Genomic DNA, 21,630 nt, shown 5'->3' on the forward strand with positions numbered 1-21,630 from the left:
AGCAGAATAAGCTTGGGAGTGTTTAAACTGTGTGGTCATACTTCGCTGTAAGAACACTTTATGGGGTAAAGATCCTGATCTAGTTGAATAAAAGATTCTGATTTCTGTCATTGAGATTCTTTCTCCCTTAAACTTCTGTGATGGAATAAGGCAGCATGGCTGGCCAATAAAAGATTAGCAGCCACAGTGTCCTTTCTCTCTGGTAATGTGCAGTAGGTAGCATTTGATTAAACTTCCCTTTTGTCTTTATTTTATTATATTGTCAGGTACCCATTGCATACTGTGTGCCCTGTGTATTACCGTAAGTACAGGCAGTCCTCGTTTTACGCTTCGTTTTACAACGAATGGCTTATCCAACGCTATGCAATGCATACCTATATTCATTTTTACAACGCCAAAACGGCTTATCCAACGCTCTTACGACACTTTGCAATGTTGTTTATGTGTATGTGTGTATATATATATATACACAGCAGGGCCCCGCTTCTCGGCGCTTTGCTTCTCTGCGATCCGCTGATACGGCGGCACCGAGAAGGGGGCCGCCATGTTGGTTTCTAAATCGCGCATGCGCAGAACGGGTGGGTGCGCCCGGCGCGCATGCGCATTCCGCAGGTTGCGCGCGCATACCATAGGTTGCACATGTGCAGAACGGCAAAAATGCCGGTTTGCGCATGCGCAGAAGTGAAAATCGCCGGATCCGCTTTCCGCCGTTTTTCTCTATACGGCGGGCCTCTGGAACGGAACCCGCCATATACCCGGGGCCCTGCTGTGCACACATACATAAACAACGTTGCAAAGCGTCGTAAGAGCGTATATATTATATTATACTATATAATATTATATTATACTATATAATATATTATTTATTATGTTATATTATATATATAAAATACAGTATATACACTATATAATTTATGTGTGTGCTGCATATCTTATCGCCTGCATAAAATATTTGGTGTATTTTAGTGTTAAAAATGCCTTCAGGAACAGAACCTTTCATTTAAACAGTGTTCCTATGGGAAAACGTGTTTCGCTTTACAACGTTTCGCTATCCAACGCCATTTTGAGTAACGCATTGTGTCGGATAACCGAGGACTGCCTGTAGTTTCTTTGTGGCCCTATATTACCGCTCCTTTTATTGTACTGTAGTTACAATGCACATGGCCTATGCACACAGGGCCTGGAGGTCCTTTTGCTCACTTTTGTGGGTCTCACCTTCGAGGCTTTCCCTGCTTCAAGGTGCCCTCTGTCTCCATGGGCCTGTGACCTGGGACACCAAGTTTTATGTGACCATCTCTTTATAGGTTTAGGTTTTACGTTTCTTTCCCTTTATTTTGTCTGTATACAACTTCTTTTAATTAGTTGCCTGACTAGTTTTTAGCTCACGTTCTGCGAGGCTACCTACCAGTGGTATATTTATTATTTTGTGGGTCAGGTTATTGTATTTTTAGTGGATATTCTGGGAGCCTCTGGGTTTGCAAACTTAAAACCCCAATCGCCCCCAAGTGTAGGGATCACGGCTCCCCCGTGAGTCTGTAGAAGTCCTGGGAACAGATAGGGTGCCCAGGCAGTTTATAGTACAGCTCTTAGGTCAAGGGTGTGCCTCCCCTGCCTGCTCCTCTCCGTTCTCAGCCCCCCCCCCTCCCACGTCACATGACCCGCAGCATCATTTGACGCATGTGACGTCACGTTACATGTCCTGCAGCATCATTTGACGCCGTGTTGCCATGGACATGAGTGACGCTGTCAGAGTCCAGGTAAGTTTTAGAGTTGCGGGGCATCACGCGACTCCCCAGCATTAATTTAAATGCCTCTGGGAAGAGCGCGGGGCCTCTGCAACCACCCGCGCGCCCCCCCCAGACAAATCAAGCGCCCCCCACTTTGTGCACCGCTGTCTTAGGTGACCCTCCTCACAGTCCAGATGGTGGCACTCTATCATAGAGTGGATTTTATTGTTGTTGGGGTGCATTTCCTTGCTCTTAACGAGCGTAAGATTCCATGGCAGCCAGGAGAGCCCATGCACCATATTGGCTGGTGGGGCTGAGCATGGCTCGGTTTTCAAGGTGACCTGTAAGTTCAGGTACTATCCATGTCTGTGACACCTTCTTTGTGTCAGCATTGGTAGATCGAATCAGTTGTGTTGCACATCAGTAATTCCTGCTAAGGAATAAAGTTACTGTTCTTGATGGTGCCGATTGGGGCACAATCACACACAATTTCTCATTGAAGTTAAATTAATAAATCCCACAGGACTGAATGCCCATAATATTAGTACCTGTGGAAGGTCTCTTGAGTGTATTTTTTCTGTACCTTATGGTTGATGGTTTTGGTAACTTCCTTCCTTTTCTCTACACCCTTATTGTGACTGGTCTACAGGTGTCCTGAAATTGTAACAGGATTTTTTGTTAGACACGTGGTTGAAATGGCTTAATAAAGGGAGAGAGTCTTGCTAAAATAAATACATAATTTTTCTTAAATGACTGATATTCTTTGTATATATTTTTTTTTTATTTTTTAAATTGGTGCCATTCCTGGTGTAAATTACGCAGCCCCTTGGCACAATACATTTATTCTCAGGTTCTAGAGGCTGCTGGAAACTTGAATGGTGAGCAAACAATCCCAGTTTTGTTGAAGTTAAAAATAATATTGCTTTTTTTCCTAGCAGTATTTCATCAGTTCTGCAAAAAAAAAAAGCCAGCCCACACCTTGTTTCACTAGAAACGCAGAACAACGATAGTCCATAGATTGTAAGCTCTATGGGGCAGGGCCTCCCTCTGCTTTATGTTGCTGCGTCTTAACCCATTGTTTGCACTTTCTTTTCTCTGCGCTGCGTACACTGTTGACACTGTATAAACACAATTATACATGTAGTCCATTAAAATCAATGCAATAACAGAGTGCTATGTTAACATAAACATATCTGTTGACTGCCCCATTATGTATATGACGTGCTAACCATAATTAGGACTCCTTTGACCTTGGTTTCATCTTAAGGCTCATTAACACTACATAGAAATATTGATTGTACATAAGGAATTAGTGAAAGACTCCACTTATAATAATTTATGGGGGGATGATTTTACTAGACATACATAGATTGGAACATAATCTTGTAAGAAGTGAGAAACCTTCTATTGTATTGTGTTAACAAGTTTGCTGGAACATTCAATGCTTCTTTATTAGAGTAGCATAATGAGGAGACCTACAGACTAACTCAAACTTTATTTTCTGCAGTTATGACCGAGGCTCCTCGAACAATGTATTTGTGGGTAAAGGACAACTTATTGCAGGAATGGACAAAGCCCTGATTGGAATGTGTGTAAACGAGAGGCGATTTGTGAAAATTCCACCCAGTCTCGCCTACGGGAGCGAAGGACTATGTAAGTGATCTACTTTGAGCATGAACAGGTGATGTGGGGCTGTTAAACACCTATTTTTTGTTTTAGAAATGTCTTGACCAATATGGGGTATCTACAATGCATTGCATTAAGTGGTTAAAATGGTAAATAGCAAGCATGTCAGGGAACGGAAGAAATAAATAACTTGAATATTGCCTTCAGGGGAATAGGCAGGACTGAAATCTCTCTCCTCTCACCTCTCTCATATATATATATATATATATATATATATATATACACACACACACACACACACACACACACACACACACACACACACACACACACACACACACACACACACACACACACACACACACACACACACACACACACACACACACACACACACACACACACACACACACACACCCCCCCCCCCCCCCCCCAACCTTATTGAGTTTCCATAGTATTTAATGATAATACAGGATGTCACAACATATCCCACCAACAATGGGAACCATGAACCCTGCTACATCTGTATATGTTTATATTTAAACATATTTCTAGCACTCACTTGCTTTTTTTATTCTTACTAACCTTAAAAGGCCAGTTCAAAGTACAGTACTCCTTAAAAAAAGTTATTAATACATTTTTTTTAAAATAATTTACCTAAATAGAATGGAGGTATAAAAGCATAAAAAAAAACCGCTGACTGAACTACAATACTCTTCAAGTGCTGAGGTTCCCGGTAACCGATGCTTTTTCTGTTTCGATGGGAAACCTCCACAGAGCCACCCGCTGAGATTTCACTGCCACTCAAACTCCAGCGTGGCCAGGAATTTGCAGTCTGATTGGCTGCCGGGCGACTCTGGTGACGTTTCACGGGATGGAAAAAGCAGCAGGTTACCATAAGCACCTATAGAGAAGTTCAGCTGAGCATTTTGTACTTGTATGCAGCGTGTAGGTAGGTTGAACTGCCCCTTTAAAGGGACACATTTAACAAAGGGTTTCTAAACCAGACGTGGCTGAGACTAAATAGAAAGGTTCCCCAAAGTTAAAACAAAATATGACGTGATGCTTTTGTTTAAAACCAAAAATAAATGGAAAAGAAATTCACCATGCATTTGCAAACATTGTACATACGATAACTTTGTAATCGAGAATGCAGTTGTACAACTCCGTAGTGTGCGGTCTGTAACCAATTGTATCGGAAAGTTCATTAACTTAACTATTGGTGAACTGGTGAGGTCCTAAAAATAGGGGTTCCTTGAAGGGGGAAAAGAGAAACACTGATTGATTAATGTGACATAACATTACTTGAGAGCCAGTGAAAAAGGGGAGTGCATGATAATGCCAGAAGATATTCAGTAGTTGAATAAACTGGCACATAAACAGTTCATTTTAGTTGCAAGTTGTACCTCTTAAAAATCAGAGTAATTTTTTTTTATGGCAGATCAAGCCACTAACCATGCCTGATTTTATGTGTTTGTCCAGAAATGGGGTTATCTGGGGTCAACGCCCCAATTGTTCTCTGACTATAGAAATAAAGTAAAAACAGTTGTTTATGTTTGGTAAAAGAAATTCCTGAAGGGGGTCCGGAAATACCAGAGGGTGTGGCCAGGAAGGTATTCCAGAATTGTGTAGATTTACTAAATATAAAAAATATCATGGGTCTAACAACGACTCACGAGAATTACAGATGAATCTTTGTAACAGTTGCGGTTGAACAAATTAAATTATATGAAACACTGCATGATTATGAGGATTCAAAGGACCATTTGTCTATCAAACTTTGCATTACAAAAACATCAAGATTGATATTCACACGTGTATTTTAATTATACAGACGCAACAGTGAAGCGTGTTTCTGTATCCAGGCAGCTTTTTATTCAATGAAAGCTTTTTTTCTTTCTTCCCCAAGCCATAAGGGCCAAGAGATTGATGAAGGGGGGAAGGTGTGTGTGTGTGGGGGTGTTTAGGACCCCCCCTCACAAGACCGCTTGTCCTCCATAAAAAAGCAGGAATAATGACATTGTCTCGCTTCTTCGCAGCGGGCGTCGTTCCCCCAGACGCAGTGGTTCACTTTGATGTCCTTTTGTTGGATATCTGGAATCCAGAAGACACAGTTCAGGTGGAGACCTATCACAAGCCGGAAAACTGCTCCCGTACAGTTGAAGTGTCTGATTTCATTCGTTACCATTACAATGGCACCTTGCTGGATGGCACTCTTTTTGACTCCAGGTGTGTGCTTCTATCACATGTATCAGCCCATGTACCTATTGTTTCTACCCATGTACCCACAGTAAATGCCCGCCCTTGCAGTATTGAGCTCCAGTCCGATCAATAATCAGTTCACACCTTCACTGGCCAATTTAGCAGAGTAGGGGTAATCTATGAATTCAGTATGTGTCATTGAGTGGCTTTCATGCAGACCAAACTCCCATTACCAATCGCTAATGGAGAAATCCATGGGGGCTGTGCATGCGTTTCTCAAAAGGGAGTTTTCGCTAATTAATGGCGCGTTTAAGGCAGAAGTTTTACGAGTTTGTTAAATCTAATTTTGCCCTTTCCAGGCTTCTTTTATTTTTTCCATCTGATGCTTCATTTTAAGCGTTTGAAATATTACGTTTCCTGGACGGTTAAAATGAAGCTCTCCCCACAGCCCAGTACACTGTATAGATTACCATGGTAATATGCAGAGTGGCTACTCTGGAGCAAGTTAGGAAGTAGTTCGATATATGATAATGTAATGAAACAATTGACTTTGATGTTCAAAATCCTAAACATTTTTCAGTCGTGTTAACCTTCCAGCAAACTTGAGTCATATGTTTGCTCAGAAAAGAGAGCAAAATGCGCTAAAATAAAAAATGACTTTGTTACACGAGGCCGGCGTGATGGCGGTGCCATCAGTGTTATTGCACCGAGTCCCGCGCTTACAGAGGCCCCACACTCTTCCCCACAACATTTAAACTGATTGCCGGTAGAGAGTGCAGGGCCTCTGTAAGCTCTGGCATCTTCTCCTTGTGATGCTGCGTCGCCATGACGCCGCAACGTTAGGTGGCAATGCATCGCCATGACAATGTGAGGTAGCCGGAGGAGATGCCAAACTCACAGCCGACCCTGCACGAATCACACCCAGACCCAACGTTTCGCTCCCCAGAAGGACCTTCATCTCCTTTGAAACATCTGGTCTAGGTGTGATTCGTGTAGTCATTTTTTTATTTTTATCCCACTTTTGCTCTCTTTTCTGGTGCTGGTAATTTAATTATTTGGGATAAATAGTGAACTGTATGTACCTCTATACCTTGCACAGACTAGCCTTAAGGCCTTATTTTTCATTAAGTGTGTACAGGCATACCCCGCATTAACGTACGCAATGGGACCGGAGCATGTATGTAAAGCGAAAATGTACTTAAAGTGAAGCACTACCTTTTCCCACTTATCGATGCAAGTACTGTACTGCAATCGTTATATACGTGCATAACTGATGTAAATAACGCATTTGTAACAGGCTCTATAGTCTCCCTGCTTGCGCACAGCTTCGGGACAGGTAGGGATCTGGTATTGCTGTTCAGGACGTTATGACAGGCGCATGCGTGAGCTGCCGTTTGCCTATTGGGCGATATGTACTTACTCGCGAGTGTACTTAAAGTGAGTGTACTTAAAGTGGGGTATGCCTGTATGTATATATGTGTATATATGTATATATGTGTATATATATATATATATATATGTATATATGTATATATATATGTATATATATGTATATGTATATGTATATGTATATATATATATATATATATATATGTGTGTGTATATATATATATATATATACACACACATATATATATATATATATATATATATATATATATTATAATAATGAATATCACTTGTGAGCACATTCACATGTCTTAGACAAGTCTGCAACCCGGCCTTTCAACCATTATCACCTAGCATACAGTGCTCCCACTGCAGCAAGGGATTCTGGGAAATTACATGCAAATGAGCACACAATGTGTCACCTTTTGCCGGGAATATCCATTCACCATAACTTAAAATGTAATGGTAAACCTACCCAGCCTACAAATATTGCAAAGCAAGTATAAACAACCTCACACTGATGATACCCATCAAGGTTGAAACATGTCTGTGAGTGGTTTGACTTGCTTTGCTAGTCCCATGCTGTGCTTAAAATCTGTGTGAACGGTGATGCATCATCTTAAATGGTTTCCATGTGAATGGATATTCCAGGCAAAAGGTGACACATTGTGTGCTCATTTGCATGTCATTTCCCAGAATCCCTTGCTGCAGTGGGAGCACTGTATGCTAGGTGATATTGGTTCAAAGGCAGGGTTGCAGTCCTGTCTAAGGCTGGTAATTTCAGGTGCGCGGAGGCTGAGGGAAAGAGGGGGTGCTTTCTCTGGCCATGGTACGCGCGCCGTCAATGGGTTTGTTTTGGGGGCGTTCATTGGACGAACCGCTCACATGACCGGCCTGTCGCGCCAAGAAATCAGTTTCAACTGATGTCTTTCGCAACGAGCGCCCGCGCCCGCTTCCGCGCGCACGTGCCCGCATGCCACAGACACGAACACTGCCTTAAGGCAGTCTGTTCGCTCAGCGTGCGGACGCGTCCGCGCGGTCTGCCATTCCATGGACACAGCCTTAGACATGTGAATGTGCTCACAAGTGATATTCTTTATTGGCTATATGCTAACGGTGGAGGTTTTTTTGTTGCCTTTTTCACCCACCATAACTTAAAATGGTATGTATGTACGCATGTACACACGCACACACGCAAGCACACACACACGCACACTACCTTTTAGTGGAGTACTGAATAATGTAATAGTATTGTGGTTTCTGCTACCAGTTTGATATTCTGCTGCTTTAATAACCCTTGCTAGGCACTTGTAATCATTTGCTGGTGCATTTGAATCAGTCCAGTGTTCGTGTTTCATAATCGGACATTTTCACATTCTACAGCATGTACCAAAAAAAAATCTAATTTGGAAAGCATTAAACTGAAGAAATTTGGCATAAAATATTAGTAACAAAACACCTCTCAATGTTATTCTCAACTTCACACGTTGTGACAGCTAATCTGTGATAATTGTTGGAATGAGACTGATCTTTGATGGATAACGGGGAGGATAAGTGCTGAACGTATATTTAACCACACACTTTGGCAAATGTATGAGTTTAGGATTAGAAGAGCTGCATCACACACGCATATGACCAGTGTTGTTTGTTCTTCTTTGAAAGCCACAACCGCATGCAAACTTATGACACCTACGTGGGAATTGGCTGGCTCATCCCTGGCATGGATACCGGTCTCCTGGGAATGTGCGTGGGCGAGAAACGTATCATCACGGTGCCTCCTTTCCTGGCGTATGGAGAAGATGGGGACGGTAAAATAATAGTCTAATGGATTGAATGTATTTTTTTTTTAACAACACAACAAACCCCTGCTCTGAATGTCCTATACTCTTATCTTTGGTGCAAGCGACATACAGTAGACCATATTTACTAAGTGCTGCTTCTCCATCCGGCATCAGAGAACATCTTACGACCCACTCAAGTCAATGGGGCCCTAAGGTGTCCTGGGCCCCTGGAAGTGTCTTTTGGAATAGCCCATTAGCTATATTATGTGGACAGGCATACCCCGCATTAACATACGCAATGGGACCGGAGCATGTATGTAAAGCGAAAATGTACTTAAAGTGAAGCATTACCTTTTTCCCACTTATAGATGCATGTACTGTACTGCAATCGTCATATACGTGCATAACTGATGTAAATAACGCATTTGTAACAGGCTCTATAGTCTCCCTGCTTGCGCACAGCTTCGGTACAGGTAGGGAGCTGGTATTGCTATTCAGGACGTGCTGACAGGCGCATGCGCGATCTGCCGTTTGCCTATTGGATGATATGTCCTTACTCGCGAATGTACTTAATTAAAGTGAGTGTCCTTAAACTGGGGTATGCCTGTAGTTTGTATTTTTCTCCTGAAGACAATTTTACAGTCTTCCTGGCAATAAGTATGGATCATAACATCCGCGAGTTCATAACACCTGCAAAAATATCTTGGTATATTGCATAATTATGTTTTACTGCATTGGTTTTAAATCATCCCGCTCATTGCATTCACCAAGCTCTGTTTGTATGGAATCTAACTGCATTCTCATGTTCACGAAAACATTGGTGATTCTTAACGTCCGGGCTGAAAACTACTGTTCTACTACCAAATTTCAACAGGCTCTTCAACTTTCAGGTGGTCAGTTTTGTAAAACCATTTCAGTGTAATTGGATTCCTAAGGAAAGATTCCATAGCCCTTAAAGTAATAGTCTTATCTGTTTCTATCACGTGAAAAACGACCGTGTATATCTTCTTGTCGGGAACACTAGATTCAAACATATCAAATCTGTTTGAGTAATGACAGCGCATAATTATTTTGCAAAAGGAGGAAAGTCACACTAACTTTTTACAACTGGCAAACAGTCTTATCACAAAAGACATTAGCTAAAGACCGAAAACACCCTTTCCATGGAAATACTACTTATTCTTGTCCGATTTTTAATTTTTTTTTAAAGGGGTCAATCGGCTACATTTAATCTATTAAACATGCCCTTTACTCACGTGAATGGGCTTTAAGGTGTCTTCCTGCGCTGGAAGGTATCATACAACTTAACACCTTTATAGGCTTATGGGTCTAAGGAGTAAATTCTACATACTCCTAAGCGTCCGTCAGTGGGGATTTTTGCTGGTTCCGGCCCGTACGGCCACTCCGGAGTATATAAAATATACCACTAAGTGGGTTAAAGCTTGGCACTGTTTAATAAATCTGATCCTTGGTGACTTTTCCATACTTGATGAAAACAAATGCCTCTTCAATCTTGTGGTATAACCTTGTTGTTCATAATCACCAGTGTAGGACACGTCTAAACCTTGGATTATCTCTAGTAATATACACCAATGACACGTTCATCCTTTGGCAGGCAAGGATATCCCTTCCCAGGCGTCTCTGGCCTTCGATGTGGTGTTGCTGGATTTGCACAACCCGAAAGATAGGATCACTGTGGAGAACCAACATGTGCCAGAAAACTGTGAGAGGAGGACACAAGCCGGGGACTTCATCAGATACCACTACAATGGGTCATTGCTAGATGGCACATTCTTTGACTCCAGGTGCCTAACTACTGATTCTTATACTATGCAAAATTCAAAACACACAGGGAGAGGAGGAGCTAGGTATTTTTGCGCCAGGTCAAGTTCCACCAACAGCGCCCCCAAAAATATTATAGAACCAAGGCAACACAATCTTGTCATTTTTAACTGTAGTTGTGAATTTTTTGTATGTTCTCTCCCCCCACCCCCTTTATTTCTTTCCCCTCTCCCCTTTTTTTCTCTCTTTCTTCGCCCTTTTTTCTCTCTCCCCCCTGCTCTTTTTTCTCCCTCCCCCTTTTCTCTCTCCCCACCTTTTCTCTCTCCTCCCACCCTCTCACCCACTCCTCTACCCCCCTTCCTCTCTCTCTACCCCCCTCCCTCTCTCTCCTCCCTCGTTCTCTCTCTTCCTCTCCCCCCTTCCCCTCTCCCCCCCTCTTCCCACATCAGTCTCTCACTCGCCCCTCCCTTCCCCTTTTGTTTCTCACCTCCCCCTATCACTCTCGCTCCCCCCCCCCCGCCCACCAGCCTCTCACTTCGCTCCTTCCCCAAGTCTCTCCTCCTACTCTCTCCCCTCTGCTTCCGCCACGCGCTGCCTCCTGCACCCTCATCCAGCGCTCGTGCTTCCTCCTCTGCTCACCACCGCATGCCCACCCTGCGCCGGGGCAGCTGCCCAGCTCCCTCCCTCCTAGTTCCGCCTGCGCACACGGGCACCAGTTTATCCAGAGCTGCGGCAAAAGCGGAAGCTGTACATTTATTTATTACCCTACCCGAACTGCAAGCCATTTACCTCTTTAACAATGTTGCAGTGGCATTAAAGGATTTAAGGCTGAAAGTTAGTGAGATGCATTTTCACTGCTGTTGTGCATTCTAGAGAAAGTTACGCCAACCTCCGACTGCTTGGTGTCCCTCTGTGCCCCACTGATTGCGGTTTTACTGACAGAGGAGACGGTCATGCATTGCTTTGACTTACCCATTCAGGTTGTTTCATTTTGAAAATGTCTCGGTCTTGATTTGTAGCTACTCACGGAACCACACCTATGACACCTACATTGGAAAGGGCTACGTGATCTCTGGGATGGATGAAGGTTTGCTTGGCCTGTGCGTTGGAGAAAGGAGGAGGGTGACGATACCACCACATCTGGGTTACGGAGAAGAAGGGAGAGGTCGGTGTATATCAGTTACTCTACAATCCAGCAAAGCAGAGGAGTTATAAAAGTTTATATAGTGTGTGTATAGATTAAATGGATGGATAGATAAATATATAGATAGATCTATATATCTCCAATAGGACCGACTTGCCAAATTGTGGTTCCCGGTGCAGTGTGTGTGTGGGGCTTCTTCCCTTCTCCGTAGTCTTACCTGTTGGGCAGTTGCAGCGGCACTTGAGGGAGCCCACTCAGAGAGTACGGAAGTTGGGCCCCACCGGAAGTCAGGCCCGGCTTCCGTGATTGCCGTATGGGTGGGATCCCTCCGTCGCCACAACCGTTCCACAGGTGTGGTCCCGCGGGGCCCGGTGCAGTCGCACCAATGGCACTGCCATCAAGCCGGCCCTATTTCCAAACATTGAATGTTAAGTGCTTGTTTCACCAGTAGTTGCAGATGCCAAGTTAGTACCTTTTGAATGATGAGTAGGAAATGCTAATGGGGATATTTATCAAAGCCTAGCAGGTGAGAATGCAATAAGTAATAAGGCATTCATATCCCTCTTAGAACCAAAGTGTAATAATCACGGTGACTTGTTTTATCGTTAATTCTATTGTTCATTTCTTTACAAAGGGATGTTTTTTGGTCGGCTATGTACAGTGGCTCTTTTTTAAACATGCTTTGCTATATAGGATACAACATAAACCATGTTGTTAAAGCATCAGTTCCCTCGGGGCCAGCCTTTTTATTTACATGTACAGTGGGTCCTCGCTTATCCGATGGAATGCGTCCTGCAAACCGCCGTCGGATAACAGACCATCGGATTGCAGGTCAATGTTATTCGGCGGTGGTGACCATCGGATAAGTGGGTCCAACGTCGGATAATGCGTCCATCAGAGTGCATTATGCGGTGTCGGATAAGGCATCCGACGGAAAGCGGGAAGTCGGATACCGAGGACGCCTGTATAGGAAGGAAGGGTCTCCGGAGCTGAACCGTGTTAATTTCAGCTAAGAGGACCCCTTGCTTTCTGAGATACCTACTGGGAAAGGTTTTTCATGGAGGTTTAAACCCCCGTGTGACGGGGCTTCTGTGAAGCGGCAGATTTAAACCGCCATTTTGTTTTGCCTGGAAGAGACTGCACCGGCGGCATCTTCTTAGGGAAGTATCCCGTAGATTAAATCAATGTAGTTCAATTCCAGAAACTCTCTGCTTCCTATACATGTATAAAAAAAGGGGGGTGGGGGGCAGGGAACTGCTCCTTTAAGAACCTAACCATATAACTGGCTCCATTAAATAAGCATAATCATTCTTTAAAGTGGCAGTTTAAGCGGCTGTTTTTTATTTTTCCCCTTTAATATGTGCATCAATACAATCCACACAATGATAAGTAATGAGCTAAGTTGCCAATCGATCCGTTCTCCTGTGATCGTCCGGGGAAGATTTGACTCGTGGGTGCACTAAATGGCTGCCAGTGCAGTAGAAGAGGAGCAAAGATGCAAAGTTATGGGGGGAAGATCATGTGACCAGGCAGTCAATAGATAAAATTGGTGCACTGCTAGAGAGAGGGCAGGGCTCAAAAAGGGGTGTGCCGGAGGCTTTTTCAGAAGAGGATGTGACTTTGTAAATGGTTGCTATAGAAACATAAAATGCTTGCAACATTATAATACATCAAAAATGTCTTTCAAAGTTGTTTAAAAAATGCTACAAGTATTTTCTCATAGTACAGAACTGATTTATTAAAATAAAAATCACACATGTAGGATATTGCTTGGTCTGCAGCTTTAAAACATATATTTAGGGCCCTATTTACTAAGCAATGCTACTCAAAAAGAAACATTCCCATGCCAGAAGACACCTTACAGTGTGTCCGTTGATCACTCAAAAAGGCAACACATTACCCACATATACATATGGTGCACAGGCAAAAGGTACGGGGCAGCTGTGGGTTTGAGCTTCTCCCGGCCAGTTAGCGTGTTAATGCTGGCACACTGATGAATACTGTCCCGTTCCTCTCCTTGCACTGGGAATTAGTAACTAGCACGGTCAGTGGCGGATTTACAAATAGGCCGCCCATGTGCACTTACCTTCGTACCGCCGGGGCCACTGCCTCCTCCTTCGTGCCGCCCTCCTCCTCCTTCAGCGTCGCTGCATCAAATGAGGTTGCAGTGTCACATGGTCTTGCGATGCTATGGCAACATGACATCCCATCGTCACGTTACCATGGTAACGTGATGTCGCAGGATCAGTTGTCGCACCATCACGTTGCCATGGCAACACAATGCTATGTGTCATTGCAGCATAGTTTAAATTTTTAATCAGGAACGTAATGTGGCACATTTCGAGGTACAAAGGACCTATGTCAGGTTAGGGTGTAACAGCGTTAATAAATATCGTTCCCACCATTTCCCACCACTGTTTGTCACTAAAAGTGCAATGATGTCATCAACATTTGCATATCTTGATGTCATACACATTGGCACATAGCAACATCTTGTTTACTAATGGATAACATGTATAGACATATGGCAATAGTGAAGTCATAACCCAAATACAATAATAACACGCTAAAGCAATACATACTGTATATATCGTACATCAAGGGAGCGCAAACTTTTGGAGCTGCGCCCCACTCCCAGCTCGCTCTCGCGGCCCCCCTTCGCTTGTGTGCGGCAACAAATGATGCTGCGAGGTCACGTGACCCCATTTCCATGGAGACGGTCGTGAGATGTCACCCGGCATGACACTGCGGCATCATTTGACACTGTGTTGCCATGGCGACGTGTCACAGCATCTGAATCAAGGTAAGTTTTATTGACGCAGAGGCCTCACGCGATCCCCCGGCATTTAATTTAAATGCCTCGGGGAAGAGCACGGGACCTCTGCAAGCGATCGCGCCCCCCCACCAAAAAAAATCCAGCGCCCCCACTTTCCGCACCGCTGTCATACATCAAAGAACAGTACACACATGCATCTTCTTGAGATTCCCTCCTCCACGTGGATTCAAAAAAACTGTTATACATAGTGCCCACACTAATATATGTTTAAAAACCACGAGGCGATCAAAATCCCTAGGAAATCACTATTACTGTAAGTCCTGCCAAGAAGTCACCAGTTGATCACACATGGAATGAATGCTGCTCTGAGGTTGTTCCTTGCCTAACATGCTTCCAAAACATTTCTACACAATCTGCTCAATGTGTCTCTCACGGATTTGCACCTCATCAGGAATCCTCCTCTATAACCTCACCTCAGGTTGTTTTGGATTGAAATGTACACTTATGTTCATGTGAGCTATATTCCTCTACATATCCACCATCTCCTAATTTATAGAGGTATACCTATAGACAGTGGTCAACAAATCACCAAAAAAAATCTACTCGCCACCTAGTACCACACGTGTGCTGCTTGGGCCAATAGGAGCTCGCCACAATGTTAAATCCACTTGCCCGGGGCATGCAAATGTATAGGTTTGTCGAACACTGCCTATAGATGTCCATAACATTTATTTTCCTGGCAGATTTGCCATACGTACTCGGCTCTGATTCCACTTTATTCCTAGCTAGTCCCAATAGTCTTTTTATATTGAATAGTTTACCTCATACCAGTTCAGACTCCTCATTATTAGATTTGTTTACTACACTGTTGAATTAAGAGGATCTGCCATCCATCAGTCTGACTTGCATACAGTTGAACCTTCCCCTGAGTGTCATTCTTAGTTCTATTTCGTTTCTGAGTATGTTTTTGTCATAAAGCGTATGTATGTGTAACTTTATTTATATAGCGCCCACAATATACTCAGCGCTTTACAAAAGAGACAGTGCATGATATTTTAATATACTAGGTGCAAAAAACTAAATCAGACCATAGGAAAGGAAATCCCTTCCCCCCGAGAGCTTACAATCGAAGTGGTATGTTGGGATATTTACAGAGACAGCAGGTGAGGGAATAAGTGCTGTAGATGGCAGTGCTTGGCCACAATGGGTGGTAGGAGCGTCTGTGGGTGTGGGACAGTAGCCATGAGTCCAGGCTAATGAAATACTTTGTTTAAGAGGGGAGTTTTAAAGTTTGACTTAAAGGTCGGGAATTAAGGTGCTTGGCATATACTGAGCGTGAGGGATTTCCACAGGTAAGGGGCAGTGAGGGAAAAAAATGTTTAAGGCGAGAGAGAGCAGTAGAGGTGTAGAGGTGTAGAGGTGTAGAGGTGTAGAGGTGTAGAGGTGTAGAGGTGGAGAGGTGGAGAGGTGGAGAGGTGGAGAGGTGGAGAGGTGGAGAGGTGGAGAGGTGGAGAGGTGGAGAGGTGGAGAGGTGGAGAGGTGGAGAGGTGGAGAGGAGATAGTTATGGGTAGAGCGTAGAAGACTAGTGGGGGCATAACGAGAGATCAACACTGATATGTAGGAAGGAGCAGATGAGTGGAGAGCCTAAAAGGTAAGGAGGATAACTGTGGTTATCCCAAATTTAAATGGGAAGCTAGGAGAGGGATTTAAGGAGAAGAGCAGAGACTGTTTTAGCAGCAGAATTTTGGATAGATTGCAAAAGAGAAATGTGTGATGCAGGGAGGCTTGTTGGCAGTATGTTACAATAATCCAGACGAGAGAGGATAAGAGCATGCAGTTTTAGCAGTAGATTGACAGAGGAAAGGGCGGATCTTGGCAATATTACGGAGGAAGAAATTATACATTTTATTCATGCCGTGAATGTGATTGGAGAAGTTATGGTGAGGTTTTAGGTTTGTCTGTGTGCGCGTGTGCGCGCGTGTATGTATGTATGTGTATGTGTATATATATATATATATATATATATATATATATATATATATATATATATATATATATATATAGGGTTGCAGATATATGGGGTATATATATATATATATATATATATATATATATTATTCATATAAAAATATTGCTTGTGAGCACATTCACGTCTTAGACAGGTCTGCAACCCTGCCCTTCACCATTATCACCTAGCATACAGCACTTCCACTTCAGCAAGGGATTCTGGGAAATGACATGCAAATGAACACACAGTGCCACCTTGAGACAAAAGGAGAAGGAGTGGCTCAGTGAGTAAAGACACTGACTGACACTGAGATTGCTGCAGGGGAGCCTTGTTCAATTCCCGGTGTCGGCTCCTTGTGACCTTGGGTAAGTCACTTTATTACCCTGTGCCTCAGGCACCAAAAAAAATAGATTGTAAGCTCTACGGGGCAGAGACCTGTGCCTGCAAAATGTCTCTGTAAAGCGCTGCGTACAATTAGCAGCGCTATACAAGAACATGCTATTATTATTATTATATATATATACATAAATATATATATATATATATACATAAATAAAACGGAAATAGCCGTGTTAGTCCAGTTGCTATAGTGCACACACACACACACACACACACACCACTCCCCCTCACCCTCACTAGCTGTTACTTGTAGGAGGTAAGGTGGCCTTTTGTTAGTCTTCTAATGGGCTGAAATCTTTACTTTTTGGGCTCTGCTTTTAAAAAACAATTAAGCTTTTCAGCCACGTGCGTGTATACGTTCTTATTGTATTTTGGCTAGTATTTCACTATTGCTGTATGAGTTATGTCTGTACATTTTTTCCATCAGAATAACAGATGTCGCTATTTCCTAAACTGCTTTTGGATGTCAGTATACTGCTTACATATGATAATGTGTATGACATTAGGATATGCTAGTGTTTGGCTTTATTGCACTTTATTGGCACTAAGCAGAGGTGGGAGGTGTATTTTTTGCACACAGAGGTTGTTCATCGCCCCATTGTTCCCCAGACATGCTGTTACCCCCTACACCTGACACAGATTTTGTCCCCCACAATGTATCACATCATTACATTTCTGATATATAAAAGACAGCAAAAATGTTTATTTAGACACCATTTTAATTTGGCGGAGACGCAAATCCAGATTAAAACATAATAATAAAAAAAAGAGTGGGTACGTACCTCCACACAGCTGTACCCCATTGTAACCCGGGATAGAGAGAAAACAATAAGTGGAATGCAGGAAGCACAGTGACTAAAGTATAGCGATTACGCACTTCGATTTTACATTGTCGAATCTGCATATATGAGTAATCCCTGGGCTTGTGTGCAACCTGCATTAATTTATTGCTTCTTGCTGGTTTTGCAAACTCTTGATCCAATTGTAAGGGATTCTCAGATATTGCCCGTTCAATCAAATGGATTATGAATTCTAAGCACTGCGTGTTGCAACGTCCAGTATCACGACCTGGTGGTGAGGATCAATCCATTACAATTGCAATGGGTAATGGCTGTTGCATGTTGTGATAATGTACAAACCATCTTGCCAAGTGATTCTTGGTCAAATGTATATGATCCCTGTAACTTCCTTATCCCTGACTCTGCTTGGCAGGGAAGATCCCAGGGTCGGCCGTGCTGGTATTTGACATCCATGTCATTGATTTCCACAACACCGGGGACTCCGTCAACATCACTTCACAATTCAAGCCCAGCAACTGCACCGTGCTGAGTAAGAAGGGAGACTACCTAAAGTATCACTACAATGCCACTCTCATGGATGGCACTATGCTCGATTCAACGTAAGTACTAATGAATTGAGAACCAGGCACAGCTGATCATTAATGTCACATTCATGAAAAGAACAGCATGTTTAGCTCAGCTAGAGTTGAAAGACAAGACCAGACAAAAGGCATTTGTGAGACAGATCATTTTATTTTGGACATAGTCATTGGGCCTGAAAAAAGTGATCTATATTAAGAATATAATTTGACACAGGGACTATATCATTAGCCTAAATAACATGTGCCTATGGAGGCTCTTTACTGGAAAGCTGTAGCAGACATGAGTCTGCTATTCAAGTAAACAGTGGTTTGCTTTCATGTTGCCCACTGAGCTTTGTTTAGTGACGGATGGAAAGATACAAATATTTTCCCAACCACAAACCAACAGTTAGGATCCCGCTAAGAAAACATCTACCACATCTGTCCAAACACTTCACCTCCAACAACGGCAGAAATGCCAAGCCAGAGAAGCATTACATTCTGTAAATTATTGCTATTTAGTGAAGCCTTGAAAGTGACCAGCAGCTGCAAACTACGTATTGGAATAATTACCACTAGGGATGTTCGAAACGTTCGCAGAAGGTTGCGAATCATGTGTCATTTGCCCTTTTTTGAGTCGCAGTCAGAATTCGGAAGCAATTGGACACGTATCAAGTCGATGTGTATTGCAACTTTATTTCATATGCTAATTTCTGGCAGTCTCTAAAATCATTAGGTTTGCTTAATGCTGAGACTTGGAAATAGGGCACATGATTAGGGTTGCCAGGTGGCTTCTCAAAAATACTGGACTCAATGGTGAAAGGTCACTATGTCAAGGGAGGCAATACCGGACACATACATGCCCAGTATTACAGTACCTCTCATTTTTTACTGGACAGAGTATCCAAATACAGGACAGTACAGTTCAATACCAGACACCTGGCAACCCTACACGTGATACATGTTTCACTCACTGACTGGTGCTATTTCACTGAAAGTTGACTAATTTGGTGACATTATTACCCCTTTGAGGCTTTGCTAAACGTTTAGTAGGAAATTTATTTTGGGAAAAAACGCTTAAAATGTGAATGCATTTTGGACACTTTGGCACGTTTCTAATTTCCCCACTAATTTGTTGTCAATTCATTGTTTGTTTTTTCCAATATCTATTATTACAAAAATAAAAACTGCATGCTTTATTTGATGGCTTATGGCAAGTTTTTACCCAGAGTCCTTTGCAGCCTGCAGCGTGCAAAGAATCTGGATTTTAATTCCTTTGGTGTCCTGTTTGTTTGCACTTGTTGTTTTCTAATGCTTTGTATTCTAAAGTGTAGTTTATAAAGTGTTACACACATGGCTGGCACTGTATAACTAACAATATAAATTATAGATGCTCCCTTCGATTTTGTTTTGCCTCTAAAAAATGTGTTTGGGGATCCTTATGGTTGAGGATTTTCCTGAAGTTCGTTGCTTCTGGTTTTGGTGGAGCAGGGTGGGGGTGGGGGCACGGGCCAAAATATAATCCTCCCACGCAAAATGATGGGTGAAATATGAAGGGCGACTGAGAAAAACCAACAGGGGTGGTTGGGAGAAGCAGAGCTTCCCAGAAGAGGGGTGTAGCTTGGACGTCCAGTAGGGGGCCTGAGAATTGGGAAATTAGTGTGCTGGGGATTGGGAGGTGAGAGTGAGCTTGCCGGGGAGTATCTATGAGGAAATGCAGGGAGGGTTCTGCCTCATTAGCGGCTCTGGTTCAGGCCCCGGAGGTTGAGATTTTACTCCCTCGACTACACCCATCTCTAATATACATAAATACAACGCTCCATATTTTGTTTTAGTTCAGGCGCATTAATGGGAAAATAATGTCTTCTACATCTGTAGAGAGCCCAAAAGGGGTAAATAATAATATCATCCGGTAGATTTTTGTTTTTATATACCCGTTTCCCATGGCTATACATAAGGAAGGAACATGCTATGATATCCTTTTATTTCCTTAGGCATCAGTACGGCAAAACTTACAACATAGTACTGGGATCTGGACAAGTGGTACTGGGAATGGATATAAGCCTCAAAGACATGTGCGTTGGAGAGACGCGTACAGTTGTTATCCCCCCACACTTGGGTTATGGAGAGGCTGGAGTAGGTGAGTTAATACAAGATCTTAAGGCCTTGGGGTGTGAAGCCGTCTCCCTCTTGTTTGGAAAGATATCAAATAAATGCGCAAGAGAGAGAGAGAGACCGCTTCCTAGCATATTGAAGAGAGGTCTCCTATGTGGACCAAAGTGTGGACCATACCGGTCCAAATGAATGACCGGTACTTGTATGTACGTCTGGGGGAATTCACGCTATTTTTTTTTTAACCAAAATCCAACAACTATATGTATTTGTAATTTTTTCTTTTAAGTCTTTATACACTGTGAGCTGAGACTCTTTGTGTGTTCAGCAAGTGTGTGTTTGCACAGCCTGGGCCCGAACTTTCCCCCTTCCCTTATTTTTATTGCCTCTCTGATGAGGACATGGTGTGCTAAGGGTAAAGAAAACACTTCATTGACAACAAACACTTCTGCATTGAAAGCCCCCCGAGGAATGCAATTTGTAATTCATTTCCAAAGAACGTATCCAAATATTTTTATTTAGCACGTTTAGGCTAGTTTAAGGAAGCCAATTCATTGATTAAAATGCAGGCATACGCTTATAGGTGTACATGTTAAAATGGACAAGAAGCAAAAAGTGACACTGTGCTCAAATTGCATGTCATTACCCAGAACCCCTGGCTACAGTGGAAGCGTTGTATGCCAAGTGATAATGGTGAAAGACCGGTTTGTGTCTGAGACATGGGAATGTGCCCACAAGTGGCATTTTTATTTGCTGTTAAATTCTTTACAAAAGATTTTGTTTGATCAGATACTTTAGGATTGCATGTTTGAAGATTAAAACACGGACAATGGGGAGTCTGGATAGGAGGGTGGCTTAGTTACTTGTCAGTCTTGTTTTCTGCACCTCAGTGATAAGGTGAGATGTATTTATGGCAACTTCATGTCTGCGGGACAATTAAGAAAAGGGACAGTGATAAAGGAAAGTTTAGACAGATATATGGGCTTTAAACCCAGCCTAAACGTCCTATCACAATCATTACTCAGGATACACTTTCGAAAATGAAATAAAACACTTGTTTGATTTCTTTATTTAACCCCTCTACTGCTTTTTCAGTGTGTTGCTGCCCCTTGGTTATAAAATAAGTCACCTAATTTTACCTTATCCCTTCCATTAGCTCAATGTGGTCTTATGTGGGACTCCACAATTAACTCGGATCTATGTACCGTAGGTGGCCTTACGGGGATAGAACATGGCAGACAGAATTAGATGAGGCTGAAAATTCAGTCCGATGCTGTCAGATAGACATTGCGAGAGCCATTCAACAATGAACTCGACATGGTT

General features: G+C 42.8%; 1 protein-coding gene and 1 long non-coding RNA gene across 2 annotated transcripts in view; one reads left to right on the forward strand and one right to left on the reverse strand.

The window, feature by feature from the left end:
• Positions 1-21,630, forward strand: part of FKBP9 (FKBP prolyl isomerase 9) — a 32,995-nt gene that overhangs the window by 7,681 nt on the left and 3,684 nt on the right. Inside the window, exons 2-8 of the mRNA XM_075586564.1 lie at positions 3,235-3,380; positions 5,393-5,582; positions 8,607-8,752; positions 10,341-10,530; positions 11,527-11,672; positions 18,048-18,234; positions 20,190-20,335. Coding sequence (XP_075442679.1) covers positions 3,235-3,380; positions 5,393-5,582; positions 8,607-8,752; positions 10,341-10,530; positions 11,527-11,672; positions 18,048-18,234; positions 20,190-20,335 — 1,151 coding nt within the window. The remainder of the gene's footprint in view (positions 1-3,234; positions 3,381-5,392; positions 5,583-8,606; positions 8,753-10,340; positions 10,531-11,526; positions 11,673-18,047; positions 18,235-20,189; positions 20,336-21,630) is intronic.
• Positions 5,192-11,644, reverse strand: LOC142487359 (uncharacterized). Its single transcript, XR_012799204.1, has 3 exons — positions 11,480-11,644; positions 8,638-8,727; positions 5,192-5,447 (listed from the first exon to the last, which is right to left on the reverse strand). It is a non-coding gene; the product is annotated as an uncharacterized LOC142487359 (long non-coding RNA).

Source organism: Ascaphus truei, chromosome 2 (genome assembly GCF_040206685.1).
Source record: "Ascaphus truei isolate aAscTru1 chromosome 2, aAscTru1.hap1, whole genome shotgun sequence".
In the NCBI taxonomy this organism is placed as follows: domain Eukaryota; kingdom Metazoa; phylum Chordata; class Amphibia; order Anura; family Ascaphidae; genus Ascaphus; species Ascaphus truei.